General features: G+C 30.9%; 2 protein-coding genes and 1 non-coding gene across 3 annotated transcripts in view; 1 reads left to right on the top strand and 2 right to left on the bottom strand.

Moving 5' to 3' along the window:
• Window positions 1–5,302: 5,302 nt before the first annotated feature.
• Window positions 5,303–8,252, top strand: LOC102578388 (probable acyl-activating enzyme 2). The gene is made up of 2 exons (XM_006343277.2): window positions 5,303–5,647; window positions 6,635–8,252. Exons 1-2 carry the CDS (start codon window positions 5,327–5,329, stop codon window positions 8,075–8,077), a joined length of 1,764 nt encoding a protein of 587 aa, XP_006343339.2. The 5' UTR covers window positions 5,303–5,326; the 3' UTR covers window positions 8,078–8,252.
• A 5,779-nt stretch (window positions 8,253–14,031) lies between these two features.
• On the bottom strand, window positions 14,032–14,115 carry TRNAL-CAA (transfer RNA leucine (anticodon CAA)). The gene has a single exon. It is a non-coding gene; the product is annotated as a tRNA-Leu (tRNA).
• A 3,554-nt stretch (window positions 14,116–17,669) lies between these two features.
• Window positions 17,670–19,293, bottom strand: part of LOC102579925 (probable caffeoyl-CoA O-methyltransferase At4g26220) — a 10,787-nt gene continuing 9,163 nt past the window's right edge. The window contains exons 5-7 of the mRNA XM_015306895.1: window positions 19,059–19,203; window positions 18,275–18,406; window positions 17,670–18,115 (exon numbers count right to left, since the gene is read on the bottom strand). Of these exons, the coding sequence (XP_015162381.1) occupies window positions 17,828–18,115; window positions 18,275–18,406; window positions 19,059–19,203 (565 nt within the window). The 3' untranslated portion in view covers window positions 17,670–17,827. The remainder of the gene's footprint in view (window positions 18,116–18,274; window positions 18,407–19,058; window positions 19,204–19,293) is intronic.

Raw genomic sequence — 19,293 nt, forward strand, 5'->3', positions numbered from 1 at the left:
ATATAAGGAATAAAATAAAAATAAATATTATATTAAAAATAAGCAACTTGTAAAAATAAGAAATAATGATGGAAATACAAAAAGTTTTTACTTTGGGCAGATTGCATAAAAAAAAAGCAAATATTTATTAAAGGCAGTAACGTGTGGAATTAAAAAAGTATCCATAAATGTAGGCACGAATTTCTATAAGGAGGGAGAGAGAAAATTCGGAAAGAATAATTAACTTAAATTGGAAAATTAATTAAATTGTTAAGTTGGTAATTTTGAAACTATATTTGTAATTAAATATAAGTATATGTATATACGGTTAATTAAAAACTTAAGTCGTATATTATAGTAATTTTTCCCTCTATATTATTTGCCATGTCTTATTTTTCATGCCCCGTTTACTTCTGTATTAAATGATGTCTTTCAGAAACAATCTTTCTATCTCTAGGACGAGTAAGTATGTTGTTGTTACCCAAATTAACCAACATAATCTATAAGGAACAATTTCTGAGGTTGCTTCAATAGGTACTAGATAACTTTGTCCCACCAGATTAATTGCACGAGACACCTACTACCTAGATTAATTGCACGAGACACCTACTACCTCCCACCAACAATAGGTACTAGATAACTTTGTCCACCAAGGCTAGGACATATGAGAAGAATGACCTAGTTTTTTTTTTGTCTCCGCTTGAAAATTGAACTACAACCTAGTGTTGCTGAATATTTCATGTTCTTTATACGTATGTGTAATGTCTACTAATTCAATTGATCGATGCAGCCTGCAGGATGGGTGAAATTTGCATCATTGTTGCTTACAATGGCAAATGGACTGCGAATTACAAGTATTTCGATCATGAGACCAAACTAATTCGTGTAAATTTTGAGTTCCAGGCAGCTATTCATGGTATAAAAGTATAACGGCTCGTTTGGTTGGAGGGATGAGGCATAACTAATCCCAAGATTAATTTTAGGATGAATTTATCCCCATGTTTGGTTGGGATAAAACCGCGGAATAACTTATTCTGGAATTAGCTATCCTACGATGATTGTAGTGTTATTTTTATCCCATATTGTGGATGGAATAACAATCCTGAGATAACTTGTTTCCACGAGAGCCCAAGTTATGGTTAGCTTACGTGCAAGTCTGTGACTGTGAAGTGAACTACGCCTGAATATGCAAGAGATCAGTTGCAGAAAATCGTCGTCTGCTAGATATTGAATTCATTTTGAGATGGTAAACACTTCATTGAACACATTGTTTCATTCTTTGAGCCTAATATAGGAAAAATGAGTTGATGTTGAACATGTTATTTTCATATCTGGTAGTCTGGTGCAAAGTCTATATGAGATTTGATAATTTTGAACCTTTTGAATTGTCATATTAATTTGCATTTTTGTTATCGGAAACAACAGAGTTAGGAGTAACGTCTGCATACATCTTACTCTATCCAGACTCTACTGACTCCATTGTCAAATTCAAACCTTTTGATGGATGATAACTTTCTAGTTTATATTTTAATTTTAATTTTACAAATACAGACCAAACTAAAAGTGGATTGATTGACCTGACCTAATTTTTCAAAGTGTATAATTAATATATATTGGAATTACATGTTGTTGGATAATAAGAAATTAAATTTTATGAAATAATAATTACTATATTAGTTAGTTGTGCAACAAAAGGTAATTAGTGTGTTAGAAGTAATAATCTTGTGATATCTTTATCATTAGTTGTTTGATTAGATTTTTTTTGGGGTGGTGGGGTGGGGGTGGGGAGGAGTATTTTGATGATATTTTGACTTTTGAGGAAAAAAATAAAAGAAAAGATAAAAGATTTCTTACTCTTTTAGTGCATATGGAAGTATATTAATGATTTATGTCCATTTATATACGATTAGATTTTGTGTTATTAATTTGATCTATTTTGAATAGCAATTCCTTAGCTTCTTCATATTTATTTTGAACTACCCGTGTCAAAATTCATATTATATGATATTTTAAATATTTATATTTAATCCAAAGTGGATAATTTTTTACATAAGTCAAGAGGTATTTTTAATTTTTAATCTTTATTAATTAAGTGAATTTTTACAATCAAGAAATAAGATTTATATATATTGATTAAGAAAAATTTAGTAAAAACACATTTTTTTTTTATTAAGTGTGAATGAATTTCAAAGGAATATAAACAAGGTTAAAAAAAAAACGAAAAGTAACAAATTAATGATTTGTGAAGTGACATAACTTAATTTTTTTTTTTTTGAAAAGACATGTATATTTATCAACTTTATAAGAACATTTTGACTAACCAACATTTCTTTCAAATTATAATTTAATTTTTGGATGTTTGCAAATAAATGAAAAGGGAAAAGTAAATATATATTTTTTTTCCCTTTTTAGTTGCCAAGGGAGTGTGTCAAGAAGAAAATATGTCCAAGTGGTGAAGTTCTTATGTGCGTCAAATATTCAACTCCCTTAATCAATTTCGCATTCGAGTATGAAAAACTCTTTGATAAGGAATATTTTTTTTCAAACGGAGCACTATGCGACATAAGTTCAGAATAATTGAATTTCAATATAGATATCGAATACTGAGTGAAAAATAAAAATAAAAATGAAATCAAATATTCAACTCCTTCAAATTAGGGACGAATATAGTATGATATTAAAAAAAAAGTTCAATAATTTTAGTTAACGATTTTTGAAAATATTATATTATTATATAAAATTAATTCAATATGATTTAGTATTTCTAAATTTAGTTTTGATTTTTTATGATATGATAAAGCGATAATCATAATTTGTTCAATTTCAATTTAAATATGCTCATGGCATAAATAATTATGATTGCGATTTTCAAGAAATAGTTTCATTTATATTAGACTAATATCTTACTCATATAAAAATATTCGAAAAAAATACAAACAATTTCATTTGTTAATCAACTAAAAAAAACATTTTGATCAATATAGAATATGCAAAGTTCCAAAGTCGTAATAACATTAGCCAATCCTCTGATAGGAATGTGAGATGTAATTTTCTACTACGTAATAGTATTATTTTATGTAGTATTTGTTAATAATAATAATAATAATATAAGATAAGATATATGAATTATAATTGTCGGGATGCCCCAAAACATTAGGAGATTGTAAATTAAATATTTTAATCTGACATTTAGTATTTTGTTATTTTTTCTATAAATATCAAATACTCCACAAAATAGTTGAAAAGGCATACTAAAAACCTCTCTAAGTTAATACTGTCAGGATCATGAAATATTATTATTTTCGTAGAAGTATTATTTCATCGATAAATTAATACTTATTAATTTTAAAAGTGTATTCGTTCGGGGATGAAGCCTCCAGAAGCTAAAATGAATCCACTTGTGAAAATGACATTCATGAACTCGAGGTCATGCTTAATAATCTCAATTACCGTAATAAAATGGATGTCAATAGCCTTTTCGATTACTCAGCTGAAAATGATACATGTTCAGATCGAGGTCCAGAGCTTAGAAGAATTTATGGATACCATCGGAGAAAACAATGTTGATAATGAAGTTGAAGACGATACAATACCTTTGGAACCAATTACACGTGATGAAATATTTATAGCGTCTAGAACTCTTCATGTCTTTTTTGGTGAAGTTCAAAAGGACAACATCAGAACTTTGGATGCAATAAGAATAGTCAGAGATGAGTTTTAACTCGATTTGAATTTTAACAATAAACACTATAATCTTATTTCACTAAATTGTCTTAGATATTTTTGTAATTTTAAAGAATTTTTAATTTATAATATTAATTTACCGTATATCAAAGTTTAACTGTAGTATTAATTATCATAATATCAAAATCGCATTTTATAATAATTCAATTAATTTGATATGATAATTCGGAATCTATTAAAATATATATGTACACCTCGACTTCAAATTCTATCCTAGTTGATTATATCATAATTAGGATAATTGTCGATTAAATATTGGATGCTATTTTTTACAAGCTTTAATTTATTTAAGTTGGATTTGGTTATACTTGATGGTTTATTATTTTATGTCCAAATTTGATATAAAATAATAAAAATTCAAGATTTGCATCATATTATATGTTATATTAATGTATTGAATGCATTTTGTCCATTCAAAGACTTACCTAATTAAATATTTGGAATAAACAAATCATGTTGACGTTGATCCTAACGTAGTCCTTATCTAAAAGTTTTTATTTAATTTATCTTCACAGTATAAAGGTTTTTACAATGTCTATTTATGCAATATTATTTTTAAAATTTTATATTTTACTTTTAACTAAGGTAATACCATTTTTAACCTCTCATTTGTTGGTGTATTGTGATTTAATTTTTAATGATATTTAATTAAGCATATTAAAATTTTAAATTAGTTGAGTATAGTTTACAAGTTTGACTGAGCATAACAATTTTGATCCAAATATAATATTTTTTCTTAAAAGATTTATATATATATTATAAATCTTTTAAGAAAAAATATTAACTTAAAAAGGATACGAGTAGTGAATTTATGAGTTCCAACATCTAGCTTTGTCTATAAATAATTAAAAATAACATATTTTCTATCTAAAAGAACAAAAAGACACATTTTAAATAATTTGAAAATTATATATATTAAAGTTATGGAGTATATGTTACAAAATCAATCATTTTAATGGCATGTGACTACGTGTGTGGCTATTAAAGAGTTGACTTTAACTCAAACAACTTCGTTCGAGCTCAACTATGCATTAACAAATTACGATTGAGTTCGACACAATTTTTTCCTTTTTAATATTGTAATGAACTGAAATAACTCCGTTCGAGCTCAATTATACTTTAACAAATTTTAATTGAGTTTAACGCAATCTTTTTTCTTTTTAGTATTGTGAAAAACTCAAACAACTCCATTCGAGCTCAATTATATTTTAACAAATCTTAATTAAATTTGACGCAATTTTTTTTCTTTTTAGTGTTGTGAAAAACTCAAACAACTCCGTTCAAGCTCAACTATACTTTAACAAATCTTAATTGAGTTTGGCACAATTTTTTTTTTTACTATTGAAAAATTGAAATAAACTCTGCTCGATATCTAGACTTAAGTCAAACACATAAAGAACAAAGATAAAATAAAAAAACTTAAAAAATCAAAACGTATCGTAATAATCTAAAAAATTAATTAATATTCTTAATCAAACTTATCTCAAAATTATTATTTCTTATTACTCATACCAAACAAACATTTTATCTATAAATAATAATTCTAAGTTATCTTTAACCACACATTGTTTTAGTCTTCCATTTTTTTTTCAAATCTTTCATCATGAATCAATTTTTCAAAAACTCAAAATTGGTTCTTGGGTTTTTCAATTCCATTAAAATTCACTCAAAAACTACAAAATTGACTAGGGAATTTAGCAATCCGTCTGAATCTTGGAAATCAATGGAGGGTTTTGTTAAATGTAGTGCAAATTTTGAACCATTGACACCTTTAAGTTTCTTGGAAAGAGCAGCTAATGTTTTTAGGGATAGAACTTCTGTTATTTATGGTGAAAATTTGAAGTATAATTGGGAACAAACTCATAATAGATGTGTTAAACTTGCTTCTGCTCTGGTTCATTTGGGGATTTCTCATGGTGATGTGGTAAGTTTTTTTTTTTTTTAATTCAATCTTGTATTATTTGAGTGGTTTATATTTGGTTTGATTCGACACGGAATTTTAGAAAAGAAGGGCTTTTAGTGGGAGTAAGGTGTGCTTGCATCATTTTTTTTGTGCCAATTTAGAATTCAATGTTGTAACATTTGAGTGGTTTATATTTGGTTTGATTCGGCATGGAATTCAAAAAAAAGAATGACTTTTAGTGGGAGTAAGGTTTGTATATGTCATATGCTGTTTAAATTTCATTTGTGGAACTATACTGAGTAAGTTATTGTTGTTGTAATGACTTTTTGAAATTTGTGATGTTATAAGTAAGGGGGTGCAAGGGAGTTCATTCGAATCTCCGTCGCTGGAAAATTACACTTTTGTGTCATTTGAGAAGTTTACTGATTAATGTGGACGTATATTTGATTTGGTACGAAATTTAAGAAAGAAAATATTCCCTTTGTTTCAATGGAAGTGTTTAGTTTGATTGGATGCGGAGTTTAAGAATGTAAAGGAAAACCTTTTAATCTTGTGATTTAGGTGGAGGTAGAGTCAGAGTTCAAAGCTTATGAGTTCTGGATTCCTATGTTGCTCGGACTCTTCAAAAATGTCCCAGGTGAGTGCCGGATCCTTCAAAAGTAGTGCATTTTTGGAGGATCCGACACGGGTGCGGCAACATTTTTGGAGAGTTCGAGCAACTTAGCTGGATTCTAATCTTTTTAAGTTATTGAGTTTTAAATTAATAATTCATACATATTCGATGGATTTTTCAGACAATGATACAGTGTTTTGACCAAAGTTATTAGGTTTGGCCCAATCTATAACCGATACTCTAGCTCCGCTCCTGCTCGTGATTTCTCGGGGGTGGAGGTGGGGGTGGGGTAAGATCCATGTCAACTCCTCTATGATCTGTATTTGTATCAGAAATTTACAATTTTACATAGTTTTGAATCATGATGTTGACTTGTTTTGAAATATGTTTTGTAGGTTGCAACTCTGGCTCCTAACGTACCGGCAATGCAAGAGCTACATTTTGCAGTACCGATGGCTGGAGCCGTTCTTTGTACATTAAATACGCGCCATGATTCAGCTATGTTATCGATACTTCTGATGCATTCGGAAGCAAAGGTCATATTTGTGGATCAGAAATTGCTCGAAATCGCTCAAGGAGCATTAGCTCTCCTTGCTGACAAGAAACAGAATCTGCCTCTTCTTGTTGTGATCTGTCAAACTGATGAATCCCCTGCTGTTGAAAACTTAAATCCTCGCGATCACTACTATGAAAGTCTCCTCGGAAGTGGGGATAGCAATTTTGCTATAAGATGGCCGAGAACAGAATTTGATCCTATTAGTATTAACTATACTTCAGGTACAACGTCGCAACCCAAAGGAGTTGTTTACAGTCACAGAGGTGCATATCTCAATACCATCGCCACTTTTTTGCTTCACGAGATGAGTTTGTTCCCTGTTTATCTTTGGACCGTTCCAATGTTTCACTGCAACGGTTGGTGCATGGTTTGGGGGCTTGCAGCATTGGGTGGCACGAATGTTTGTCATAGAAATGTCTCTCCAAAAGGCATATTCGAAAACATTTCGTTGCACAAAGTCACACATATGGCCGGGGCACCAACTGTCTTGAACAAGATTGTGAATTCGCCCCCGTGTGATCTAAAGCCACTCCCTCACAAGGTTAAAATAATGACAGGTGGTTCACCGCCTCCTCCACAAGTTATTGCCAAAATGGAGGAGCTAGGATTCGGAGTAAATCACTTATACGGACTAACAGAGACATATGGTCCAGGTACGTATTGTTTGTGGAAGCCCGAGTGGGATTCTTTACCTCCTGACGAAAAATTTATACTGAAAGCAAGACAAGGAGTACAACATCTTTGTTTAAAAGAAGTCGATATACGAGATTCTACCACCATGGAAAAAGTGCCTGCTGATGGTAAAACAATTGGAGAGATCATGTTTAGAGGGAACACAGTAATGAGTGGATACTTAAACGATACGAAAGCAACAGAGGAAGCTTTTAAAGGCGGATGGTTTCACAGTGGTGATCTTGCTGTGAAACATCCTGATGGTTATATAGAAGTTAAGGACCGGTTGAAAGACATTATTATCTCCGGTGGAGAAAACATAAGCACGGTTGAGGTGGAACGAGTTTTGTATAGTCATCCAGCAGTTGTTGAAGCAGCAGTAGTCGCAAGACCAGATAACCATTGGGGGCAAACACCTTGCGCGTTTGTGAAGTTGAAGGAAGGATTGAGTGTTGACGATCAAGAAATCATCAATTTTTGTCGAGATAATTTGCCTCACTACATGGCACCTCGGACAGTCATATTCGAAGATATCCCTAAAACTTCGACAGGCAAGATACAGAAATTTATCTTGAGGGAGAAAGCGAACGCGTTGGGTAGTCTTTTCTAGAGTGAAATGAAGCAGCAGAACTTGACTTTGCTGAAAAATCTTAGTATCAATGTGTTGATAAATGTATGTTTGCATTGTCCTGCAAAATGTTGGGACATGCAACTAAATATGGGAATTTTCCCTGTCTGAGCACTTGAAAAAATGAAATAGCAAAATTCGATCCAATTTATCGTAATTGATTAGTTAACATGTTGGAAGTTAAGTCGCAAGTGAGGGTGCATGTGCACCTGTCAACTTCGAAAAAAATCATGTATATATAGGTGCACATGCACCTGTCAACTAGGATTTGAATTCAACTAAAGTTCCTTTTCACTGTTTTTATTTTAAGTTTAGCTAAATAATATTGGTGCACCCGAACTCTTAAATCCTGGGTATGCCTCTGCTTGAAGCAATGGACAAACTTGACTACTAGTACGCCTAAGCCACAAGTCTCAAATAAGTTGGGATCGGCTAATTTTTATTGTTCATATATGTCCATATATAATCACACAATTGCACTTGCTACCTAAAAGGCTGGGAACAAAAAGGTTAACCTAGGTTGGGAATGAAAAAAAAAGAGGATCTTTTGAATTGGTTCGTTGAAGGTATAGTTAAGTAAATAGCTCAGTGAGTGAAACGTGTGGATTGGGAGGATATCCAATCGATGAACTACTTCGTTGAAAATATACTTAAGTAAATAAATCTTCTTGCTGATGGCAAAACAAGCCCTCTTCTAGTATTAATCCTTGATATCAATAACCTCCCTTCATCCAACTAAGGGCGGACATAATCTACAAAACATGAATTTCACGTGAACTTAATAACTTTTGTTTCGACTTTACATTAATTTGAATTAAGAAATTTAATGTATCATTATGTAATGTATCAGAAAGGTATTATGATATATCATGTATCCAAAATGTATGATTAAGTAATGTATCCAAAAGGTATCATGATACATCAACTGTCGAAAATGCATCATGATAATGTATCGTCATGATACATCATATATTAGAAAGGTATCATGATACTATCAATTAAATAATCAATGTAATTGTTCTCTACATTTTAGATCCCAAAATGTCGTATCAGAACTTGAATGATTGACATAGTTGATACACCATAACAAAAGACTAACTTTGATACTTCAACCCGCAATTCTCAATAAACAAAAAGAAAACAAAGGAAATGAGGTAAATAAAAATCGTCATATTTTATTTTTGAATTTATTTTGGGATAGATTGTTATTGATATCTCGTTTACACTTCTATAGCAAATCAATAACGTAAATTTCATAAATTAATATAATTGGTCACATTGTTGTCTTAATTACTAGTGCCAATTAAGGAGTTGCACATTTATTGATAATAACATAAATAGTATTTGTGATACAATTACACCAAAACTCAAATACAACAAAAGAAAAAAAAAATACTATTATGTAAATAATAAAAGTCTTGAAGAACGACATAATATACACACATGTTATAACCTTTTATGAAATTTTCTTTTAAATATATATGTAATTTGACTTTAAAAAATTAACACTATCAATCCATACATTTAATTGGGCCAATGTGTACTAAGCACGGATGCAAACCTTCAGTTGGCTCAATCCAATAAAATTTAGGGGAAATTTCATAAATAGTAAAAAGATTAAAATTTAATAAGCTTTCTTAGCTACAGTTTGTCTAATTTACGCTTTATATCTATAGTTTTGTTTATTATGGGTATATCTGTCTGTATAATCCGTTTGCTAAAATACAAATAAGGTAAGTATTAGAGCTGTCAAAATGGGCTTTGCCGGCCCAACCCAATCCTTGAATTAAGTGGGGTTGGGCCTAATTTTTTGGCCCATTACGAGGCTTTTTAGCCCGACCTCATTTGGCCAGCTAGCCTCGTAGGCCCAACCCGCAAACCTCAGAGGCCAACCGTGGGCTATGAATATTTAAAAATATTTTTTATATATATTCTTAGTAGTGTTTTATTTGTAAAGTTTTTATCAATAAATGTTTTTAAAAATAAAAAATCAAGTCTTTTAAACTAGCTAGTTTTTTGTGGGAGGAATGGTGGAATGATCAACATTTTTCGGCTAAATCTTACGTTGACTATCATGTATTTTTGTAAGTATTCACCGAAGTGTGTGATTCATAAATGTATTTTTGTAAGTATTTATCGAAAGTGTGTGATTTCATAAATGAAAATTTGTATGTATTGATGTCGTGTTCATAGACGTCAACGTTCGATACTCTTTCTAAGAGAGTAATATTGTTCATTTTTTAGTTTAAGGGCCAACCCGTCCCAACCCGTGGCCCGCTTAGGGTTGGGTTGGGCTGCTATTTTATAGTCCCTTTAATTAAAAGGGTCAGCCTGTCCCAACCCATTTAACTCTCTAGCCCATTAGGGTTGGGTTGGGCCAGCCCATTTTGACAGCTCTAGTAAGTATATGCAAATTATGTATTTATATTTTAAGGAATTTTTCAGAACTTTTACAAATTAAATGTATTGACGAGATAATTATATATAAGCTAGAATAAGCATATACAAATTTTTGATTCATACAATTAAGAAAATTCTAGATCTATACAATTAGAAACCGAATTATACAAATTCTGGATTTATACAATTAGGAGCTGAGTTATACAAATTCTGGACGTGGGCCACATAATTATGATTGTAAGTTAGTGGCGAATGATAATTTAATTAAAATGTAGCTATATTAACAAATTAACTAGTATATGTTTAATTATCCGCGTAATTTTCCCTAAAACTTGATTAAGCGCCAACACTAACGACTAACTCTAAATTAGAGTCTATTAAAAGTGCATAAAACTTCAACATAATAATTAAGGATTTACATTTACATTTAAATAAATTTTAAATAATCCTTCTCTATTTTACATTTGTGAAAAATATATCAATTTTTTTGTAATTTTTTTTGGTGATAATCTCATTTAATTTTGCTTTTCTAGAAGCTTTATAAGTTTTCCTCTTTTGCCTTTGTAAATTTTTATTGAGTCACGATAGAAATAAAGACTTTTTAAGTTTGTTACAATAATTACGGATAATAATAACATAAATAATAATAAATAACAAATTTTCCAAATTCAATGAATAGTAAGTTTAAATGTGCAAGAAAATACCTATATTAATGGACCTTTTCTCACCCAATTGGCACATAAATACCAAGAGCTACCATCATTCTAATTCCTTTTGCATTTAATATATATCTAGTAACATATATAATTTTGAGTAAATTAATTGTGTATCGTATATTTTTGGAGTAAATAAAGTCATATACGATACACATACACACTTGCAAAGGTGATATCATATTCATTCATGAGGTGCGACTCTTTTCTGAATTTTGTTAATATGCAATGCTTTGTGTAACATTTTTTTTTAAACTCTTATAATAACATAGTAAAATAGAATGACAATTACTTCATAAACAAAGGGCATGTACAAACTATACAAGTAAAAAAAAAACTAGTTCTTTAAATATATGTTTAATATTTAAGATGTGTTCAAAATATTTCATTCTCTTAAAAAAAATCATAGTTAAAAAAAATATACATAAGAAAATCTTAATAGCTCGATTAATTAACTAATTAAACTTTCATTTATTGATCAGTTCCCCACCTTCTAATCACCTTCTTATTTTTTTTCTAAAAAAAATAAAAAGAGAATTTTTTTTGTGTTGATTGCTTCTATCAATAGATAACTAATAATGATAATTCTGTAATCTTATTTGCTGACAAATGAAATAAGATAATATTAAGCAGCAAACAAATCGGATTCTTGTAAATGTACGATCATAGTACAATGAATTATGTTCAAATAATTGAGCATCTACGGATGTGATTTAGTGATTCGTGAATTGAGAATTATGGAGTTTCAGATTTAAATTAATTTAACAGACAAACATATTCGAGGTGTGTTTGGTATGGAGGAAAATATTTTTTAGATTTTTCTTTTTAATGTTTGGTTGATCAAAATATTTTCTTTATGAAATAAGTTCCTTAAAAAAGAGAAATAATAGTTTTCCTTAATCAAAGTAGGTGAAACAATTTACATAAATGTAATTACAAGTTCATTATCTCTTTCCCACACGTCCACCTACCCACGCAACACCCCCACCCCCTATCCTTGATCATCCCAACCCCTGCCACCCCTGAACCCCTAATTCCAATGGTGAATTAAGGATCTTCACTAAGAGAGTTCGGAAAATAAAATGTAGCGCCTAGGATTTAAATTTGGAATCTCAAGTGAATTTTGAACCTCCAAAATCACTGACCCAACCTCTAGTCTTGTGTTTAAATAATTCAAAAATTATAAATACGGGGTCATTTGGTATGGAGGATAACATCAAATAGTGATGAAATTAAATTATAGTGTCACTTAATTTGTTGTTTGCTTGGAAATTAGTTCGGGATAACTTATCTTAGAATTGATAATTAGTATCGGGACAAGTTATCCCTCCCCTTGAGTGGTATAATAATTCCGGATAAAATGGATAAAATGACAAAGATATCCCTTTAAACCGTTTTTATACATTACTTTTCACATTTATGCATATATATTTACATTATTTCTAATATATGTATAATAACATTCACACATTTACTAATCCTTATACAATGTATTTTTTGGCTGAACACCCTTGCCCCCTCCTAGATCTGCCCCTACCATGCACACATCCCTTCGTCATAGTGTTTTACTAGCTAACATATGAACACACTTGAAATAATTTTTTTTTTATCTATCATACATTAATTAAAAAATAAGTAAGAAACCTACTACTTTTTTTTCAAGAAAAATTTTCCGTAGAAATTTTTTTCCTCCATATACCAAACACACCCGATTTCATCTAATCTATCTAATTTGATGAATAATATTACCTGATATATGTTGCTAGTGGAAAGAGACAGTTATATTCCTATTATCAAAAATTAAAATGCTCAAATTATTAAAAGAATAATACTAAAAGATTAATCTACATGCATGAATCCATTTACAATATTCATGTAATAAATATTTCATGTCTTGTACGGTGGGACACCAAAAATGCCTTTGGTTTCAACCACATGATAATTGTTGAGACATATCGACAGGATAAAACATGTTCAATTTTTTTAATTTTCTGTCAAAAATTATTCTAATCGAGTTTATTTATTAATCATATATAAATTATTCTGTAGAGACATATTGTGTGTTTATATGTAACATTTTCTTTTTTAAAAATGTGAACTATAATTAAATATTTAGATTATCAAAATTAATACTAACAGATGCTAAAGGGAAAAGATGGAAATAAGTTGTTATTTTTTTTTATTAATTTGTTAAAGTAACAAGTAAAAGTGAAAATCTAATTTTGAAATAGTGCATAAATAAGCATGAATGGAGAAAGTAATTATGATCGCTCCGTAACAACTAAAAGTGAAAATTTAATTTTGATATATTATGATTAGTATACCAAAAATATATATTTGATGAGTATTATTTTGATGGGCAATTATACAATGTAAAAATATTTTCTTCTATTTCTGACTCTCTTAGATTTTGGTAAACAAATTGTAGATAAGAAATATTACAACTCACCAAATTTGATAGATTTTAACATATTGATCATAGAACTGAGTTGAGAATTATGAGGTTTTAGGTTTGAATTCTAGTAAAGGTAAAATTATTACTTTCTCCGTCTCAATTTATGTAATGTAATTTAACTGGCACATAGTTTAAGAAATATAAAAAAAAATTGCAATGTTTTCAAAACTACCCTTAAACTAGAGAAAAAAATTTGCCGAATAAACAAAACCCAACAGTGGTAAAATGTTGATAATATCATTAAATAATTAATTACCAAATAAAAAATATTTTTTTTTAGACCGACTAAAAAAAAGTGTAAAGTTAATTGAGTTGCCAATAATTTATGAAATGAGAATAAATCCTAAACAAAAAAAAAGCGGAAAAAATGTCAGAAGTGGGATTTGAACCCACGCCCTCTTACGAAGACCAGAACTTGAGTCTGGCGCCTTAGACCACTCGGCCATCCTGACTTTTGTGATATAAACTTAAGGATAATTGTATTTAACAGTTTAGTTGTGGCTTTACCCAACTGCCCTTTTTGATGTCACTATTTAATTCATCATCCAATTAAGTTGACCCGCTGAGAAATCTTATTAGGTAATTCCAATATATTGTTAGAGATGCAACATTTAAATTCCAATAAAGAAAATAAAAATGGGAGGTAATTTTTTTGTTTGTTTAAACCTTTGTGCGCCGAGTTACAAAAAATTATGCGTGTTATAAAATAGCTAAGATATACATATATAGATGGACGTTGTCGAGTCACTATTTCTATTATTTAAGTTTTATACACTATTAGCATACATATCTTTTTTACACTACCATATTATTCGGAATATATATATATATATATGGAATAGCTGTATTAAGCATAAATTTAATCAGCTCCTGCAAGGATTCATAGCAGGACAAGCTACTCGTGCACAACTCTATTATATTTCTAAACCACCCTACTATAATTCAACACTTCAAACATGTGATTCTTTGTTTGTTTAGATCTCAAATCTTTGTAGTACATTTTTTTTTGGTCTTCTCCAAATGTGTTTCGGTATATGTATTAGGGTCTGATTAAATTTGAATTTGTACTTTGTAAAGTTTATTTCGGGGGTGGGGTGGAAAGCGCTCCCAACATGATTTTTTCCACTTCATGGTGCTCAAATTCGAGACCTATAATTAAGGGTGGAGGAACGTTGAACCATATTCCCACCAAAGCTTAGGTTTGTATCTTTCAAGCTAGTACATAGCCAATTTTTCTTCTTTTGTGTAATGACCCGGTTGGTCATTTTTGAATATTTTCATTAAATTACCTTTTTGCTCTCCCTATATCGATCCTAAGTGCTTTATGTTTGAATTTTGAAAGTTGGTTTCCAAGCTTTGAATAAAAAGTTGAGAATTTTTGTAAGTTTTGGGTTTGGAAAGGCTAAAGTTACTTAAAAGTGGGGTTCAGAGTCTTTTGGAGTTTCAAGTGTCTGAATGAAATTTCGTCAATTTATCAGTCGCACAATGTGGAATCTAATCTAGTATAGTACTTGTCGGTTTTAGATCCGCAGCCCTTTTCAGAAATTGAGGTCCTAAGTTGGAAATTATTGAGATTTTAGCCTTTGGGTTGACTTGGTCAACATTCGGGGTTAAGATGGTTGGATCAAAATTCTGAGAGTTCCGTTGGATTCGGGTGATGATTTTCGGTCTTGGTGAGGTCTTGATTGATTTTTGTGAGGTTCTGAGCTTGAGTTAGCATTTTTAGGCAGTATGTTAGTTTCTTGTGTTTTTCACGGATGTCGGGATTCGTATTTTGACGGTTTTATTGAGTTCGAAACATTGAATATAATCAATTTAATCATATGGTTTATGTTTAGGGGGTTCTAAACGAATTCCGAAGGTCCTTTCAATGATTTTTGTGTTAGCTGGTTTTCTATTACTTGGTGTGCCTGCTTTTGCGAACCTCGTGATCGCGAGGAATAGGTCACTTTCGCAAAGGTCCAGGTGTGTTGCCCTTGCGATCACGACTTGTTTGCGATCATGACCTTCGCTTCTGCGAAGGCCGGTTCACGAAAGTGAAGTCCAAGATTTTTACGGGGTTCGCTTAAGCGGATCTGAGAGGATTTTTGAACCTAAAATTATGGGGTTTAAGCCATATTTTTTATTTTTGAACTTGGAAAATTCTTGGAGGCGATTTTTGAAGAGATTTCTTGTGCTAAATCTTTTGGGTAAGCTTTTGTGATCCTAAAACATCATTTCCCTTTGATTATTTATGGATTGTAACATCAAAATTTGAGATTTTGATTGACATATGGTTTGGTTTTTCAAGAACTTAAGTTCTAAACTAAAATGGAGATTGTGACCTGATTTTGATCCTTTTTTCAAAATGGTTTTCACCAATGAGTTCCTAAAGCTTTGAACATCATTTTCAAGTATTGATTTTCAGATTCAAACCTTCATTTTGAAATCGAATTTGAGTTGATTGACCCATTAATTGTTCAAAGTAATTGATATGGGTATTATTGTTTCTGGAAATTTATTGTGAATACTTGATTTATATAGACTGTGTAGCTTTGGGCGTGGTTCGAAAGGGAAAACGCAAGCCTTGAATTGATTAATTGATTGCATTAAGGCAAGTGATCTCTTAAGCTTTGTAATCTAGTAGAATTGTCTACTTCTCTTCATTGTATGTGTGTTGGGAGTAATGGGAGATGAGGTGAAGGGTTTATTGTTTTCACTTGATTAATCTTAACGAATAAAAAGGGGTAAATAAAAAGGCAACATGTTGATAATGATGGTTTGTGAATTGCCTTGTTGTGGCCCCTATGTGATTGATTGATGAAATGTCTAGATGGCTTGAAAGTGGATTTAAATTGCTCGAATCTTTGTTTCTTCCTTGTGGTGTGAATTTGGTTATGTACATTGCTTGTTGAACACTGTGATGAGACATGTGTTGTAAAGCCGAAGGAAAATGGTCCGACTAGTGAAATGATATAAAGCCGAAAGGGAAATGATTTCGGCTAGTAAAATGATATAAAGCCGAAGGGAAATGGTTCCGGCTAGTGATATGTGATAAAGCCGAAGGAAAATGGTTCCGGCTAGTGATGTGATATAAAGTTGAAGGGAAATGGTTCCGGCTTGTGATGTAATATAAAGACGAAGGAAAATGGTTCTGTCTAGTAAAATGATATAAAGTCGAAGAGAAATGGTTCCGTTTAGTGATGTGATAAGAAACTGATGGGAAATGGTTTTGTCTAGTGACAATTGCAGAAGGGAAATGATACTTGTGATTGATCTAGATGTTGATTGTGATAGATCTACTTGTTGATTGTTATTGATCTATTTGTCATTTGAGATTGACTTAGTTGATTCATGTTGGTTGTTGATCTGTGAATATTAGGTCTTGTGAGCCGCGTATTGTAGAACTGTTAGGTTGGGCTGATTTCTATGCAGGTTTTAGTTTGAAGAGGTTCAGTTAAGATGAAAGGAGTATTCGATTTCTAGCTAGGTTGCTTTGTTTATTAGGTTGCTTGATGGGTTTCGTGTTATTGGTACTCAGTCCTTTCTTCTACACTTGTATAGCTTTTGAGCCCAGTACCGTGTGATCGTCCTTCTTCCCCTACTTTTTGAGGCTTGTCAAAGGACTATTGAGAGGTAGCTGCTTGTCATCCCGGTGGACCTTCTTTTCCTTTATGTTATGCTTTGTTCTATTTGAGAAACTAAAACATTGAGACTATGTAAATATTTCATTTCTGCACTTTTTGTATTAGAGGCTTGTAGATGTGACAACCAGGTTATGGGGTGTTAATAGAATGAATAAGTTTTCTGCATTTATCTTGTTCTTGCTTTATTTTCCGCCTTTCTTTTGTTTCGTTGAATTGAGAATGACTTGTCTTAGTGGAATAGACAAGTGTCATCGCGTTCATTTTTTGGATCGTGACATTTTGTAAATGATGTTTTTGCGATTCCGAGTTGTTGATATGCTATTAAGTAAATGAAATTATGCTCTTTCTAACAATTTAAACATTTAGATGAGATGATCACACGTTCAACAATATTTTATTATAACAGACTAGTCGAAAGGTCTTGGATTTGACACTTGCTACCCCCATGTCTATATTGATAAAGGGTGAATTATAAACTTGAAGCTCAACATTAACTTTTAAGGATAAATAGATTATTTCTGATAGATCCTCAGAATCTTTAGAGTCGCCTGCAAATGGTGATTCCATCACCTAAAGGGACTTGAGAAATTTGAACTCTATCATCATTAGCTAGAAACTTGTTAAGTTCAATAATGTGAAGCCTATTCCTCTTTTGTGATTCCTTAACAAACTCTTCTGGCATAGCAACTGTCCCAAACCAAAGAGTGTTATCATACGCAATTATACCACCAACTTTCACCAATTGCAACAATCTTTCATGGTACTTTTGATAATTAACTTTGTCAGCATCAACAAAAGCAAAATCAAAACTTTCTCTATTTGCATCCTACAACAAATTAAAGCAAATAACATAATGTATAAGTAAAGGTTTGAAGTATATATATAATATAATATGTTATTCATTGAAAATGTGTTACTCATCTGTCCCAATTTACGTGACATATTTCGTTTTTCGAGAGTCAAACAATTTAAGTTTTATACTTACATCTTCTAAGAGTTCATCCAGGGCTGATAAGGCTGATGACTGTATGAAGTTGATTTTGTGCTCAACTCCAGCTTTTTGAATAATTGGCAATCCTATCTCATATGTATCCCTGTTCATGTCTATAGCTGTAATCTGCATCCATATTTATATATCAAAATAATACTTTGTTTCAATTTGTTTGTCTTGTTTTGACTTAACATGAAATTTTTAAAAAATTAATGTATATATATTTTTCTAATGGAAAAGAGTAAGTATTGGATGTTGGCATGTCCGAGCTAGGGAAGGTTGCCTAGCTTATTACTTGGTAAAGGACTCCTTTTTTTAGTTTAGTGGTCATGGATCGATTCTAGGTGGTTCACTTGTATACTCCTATTCTCTGAGTTCACGTTCTGAACTAGCAAATCTACTTTTCAGATGAGTTCCTTACTTTTTGGACAAGATAGGTGGGAACCAGGAGGTAACGCATTTGTTAAAGCAATCGGGCAAATACGTGTATACTAGCTTACTAGCTATAGTTGTTACTGTGCTGGGGCTATTTAGGTATTTAGCCTTAAGAAGATAAATAACACTTTTTAATTAATCTTGTAATTTTAAATTAGGTTAATCTTTTCTAAAAAAATTGTATCAAACTACTTTATAATTTTATAGTATTAAACATATCATGTACATTTGACATTAAAAAATTATATATATAAAAAAGGAAAATAACATTCTTTCTAAAAACAAAACTAAGATAAATAAATTAAAATTGAGAAAATATTATTTAAAAGTGAGATGAACTAGCCTTGCCATCTTGTGGAATTGTAAGTGCTGTAAGGAGCAAAGAATATCCAGTGAAGACTCCAATTTCAATAGTATTTTTGGCATTTATCAGTTTCTGAAGTAGAGCTATCAGTTGGCCAGCATCTGGTGAAGTTGACATCAGACTCCTGATATAAGTATCGACAGAGTCAGAAATTTTATTAAGAAATGTTAAAATATAAAAAAAAAAATAAAAAAAAAAAAATAAAAAAAAAAAA

This window comes from Solanum tuberosum, unplaced genomic scaffold, assembly GCF_000226075.1.
Source record: "Solanum tuberosum cultivar DM 1-3 516 R44 unplaced genomic scaffold, SolTub_3.0 scf00039, whole genome shotgun sequence".
In the NCBI taxonomy this organism is placed as follows: Eukaryota; Viridiplantae; Streptophyta; class Magnoliopsida; order Solanales; family Solanaceae; genus Solanum; species Solanum tuberosum.

Excerpts from the sequence above, each read along its gene's own strand:
- LOC102578388 (XM_006343277.2), top strand. The coding sequence starts at position 5,327 with ATGAATCAATTTTTCAAAAACTCAAAATTGGTTCTTGGGTTTTTCAAT. Across the intron at positions 5,648-6,634 it reads GGATTTCTCATGGTGATGTG|GTTGCAACTCTGGCTCCTAA; the intron begins GTAAGTTTTTTT and ends TATGTTTTGTAG.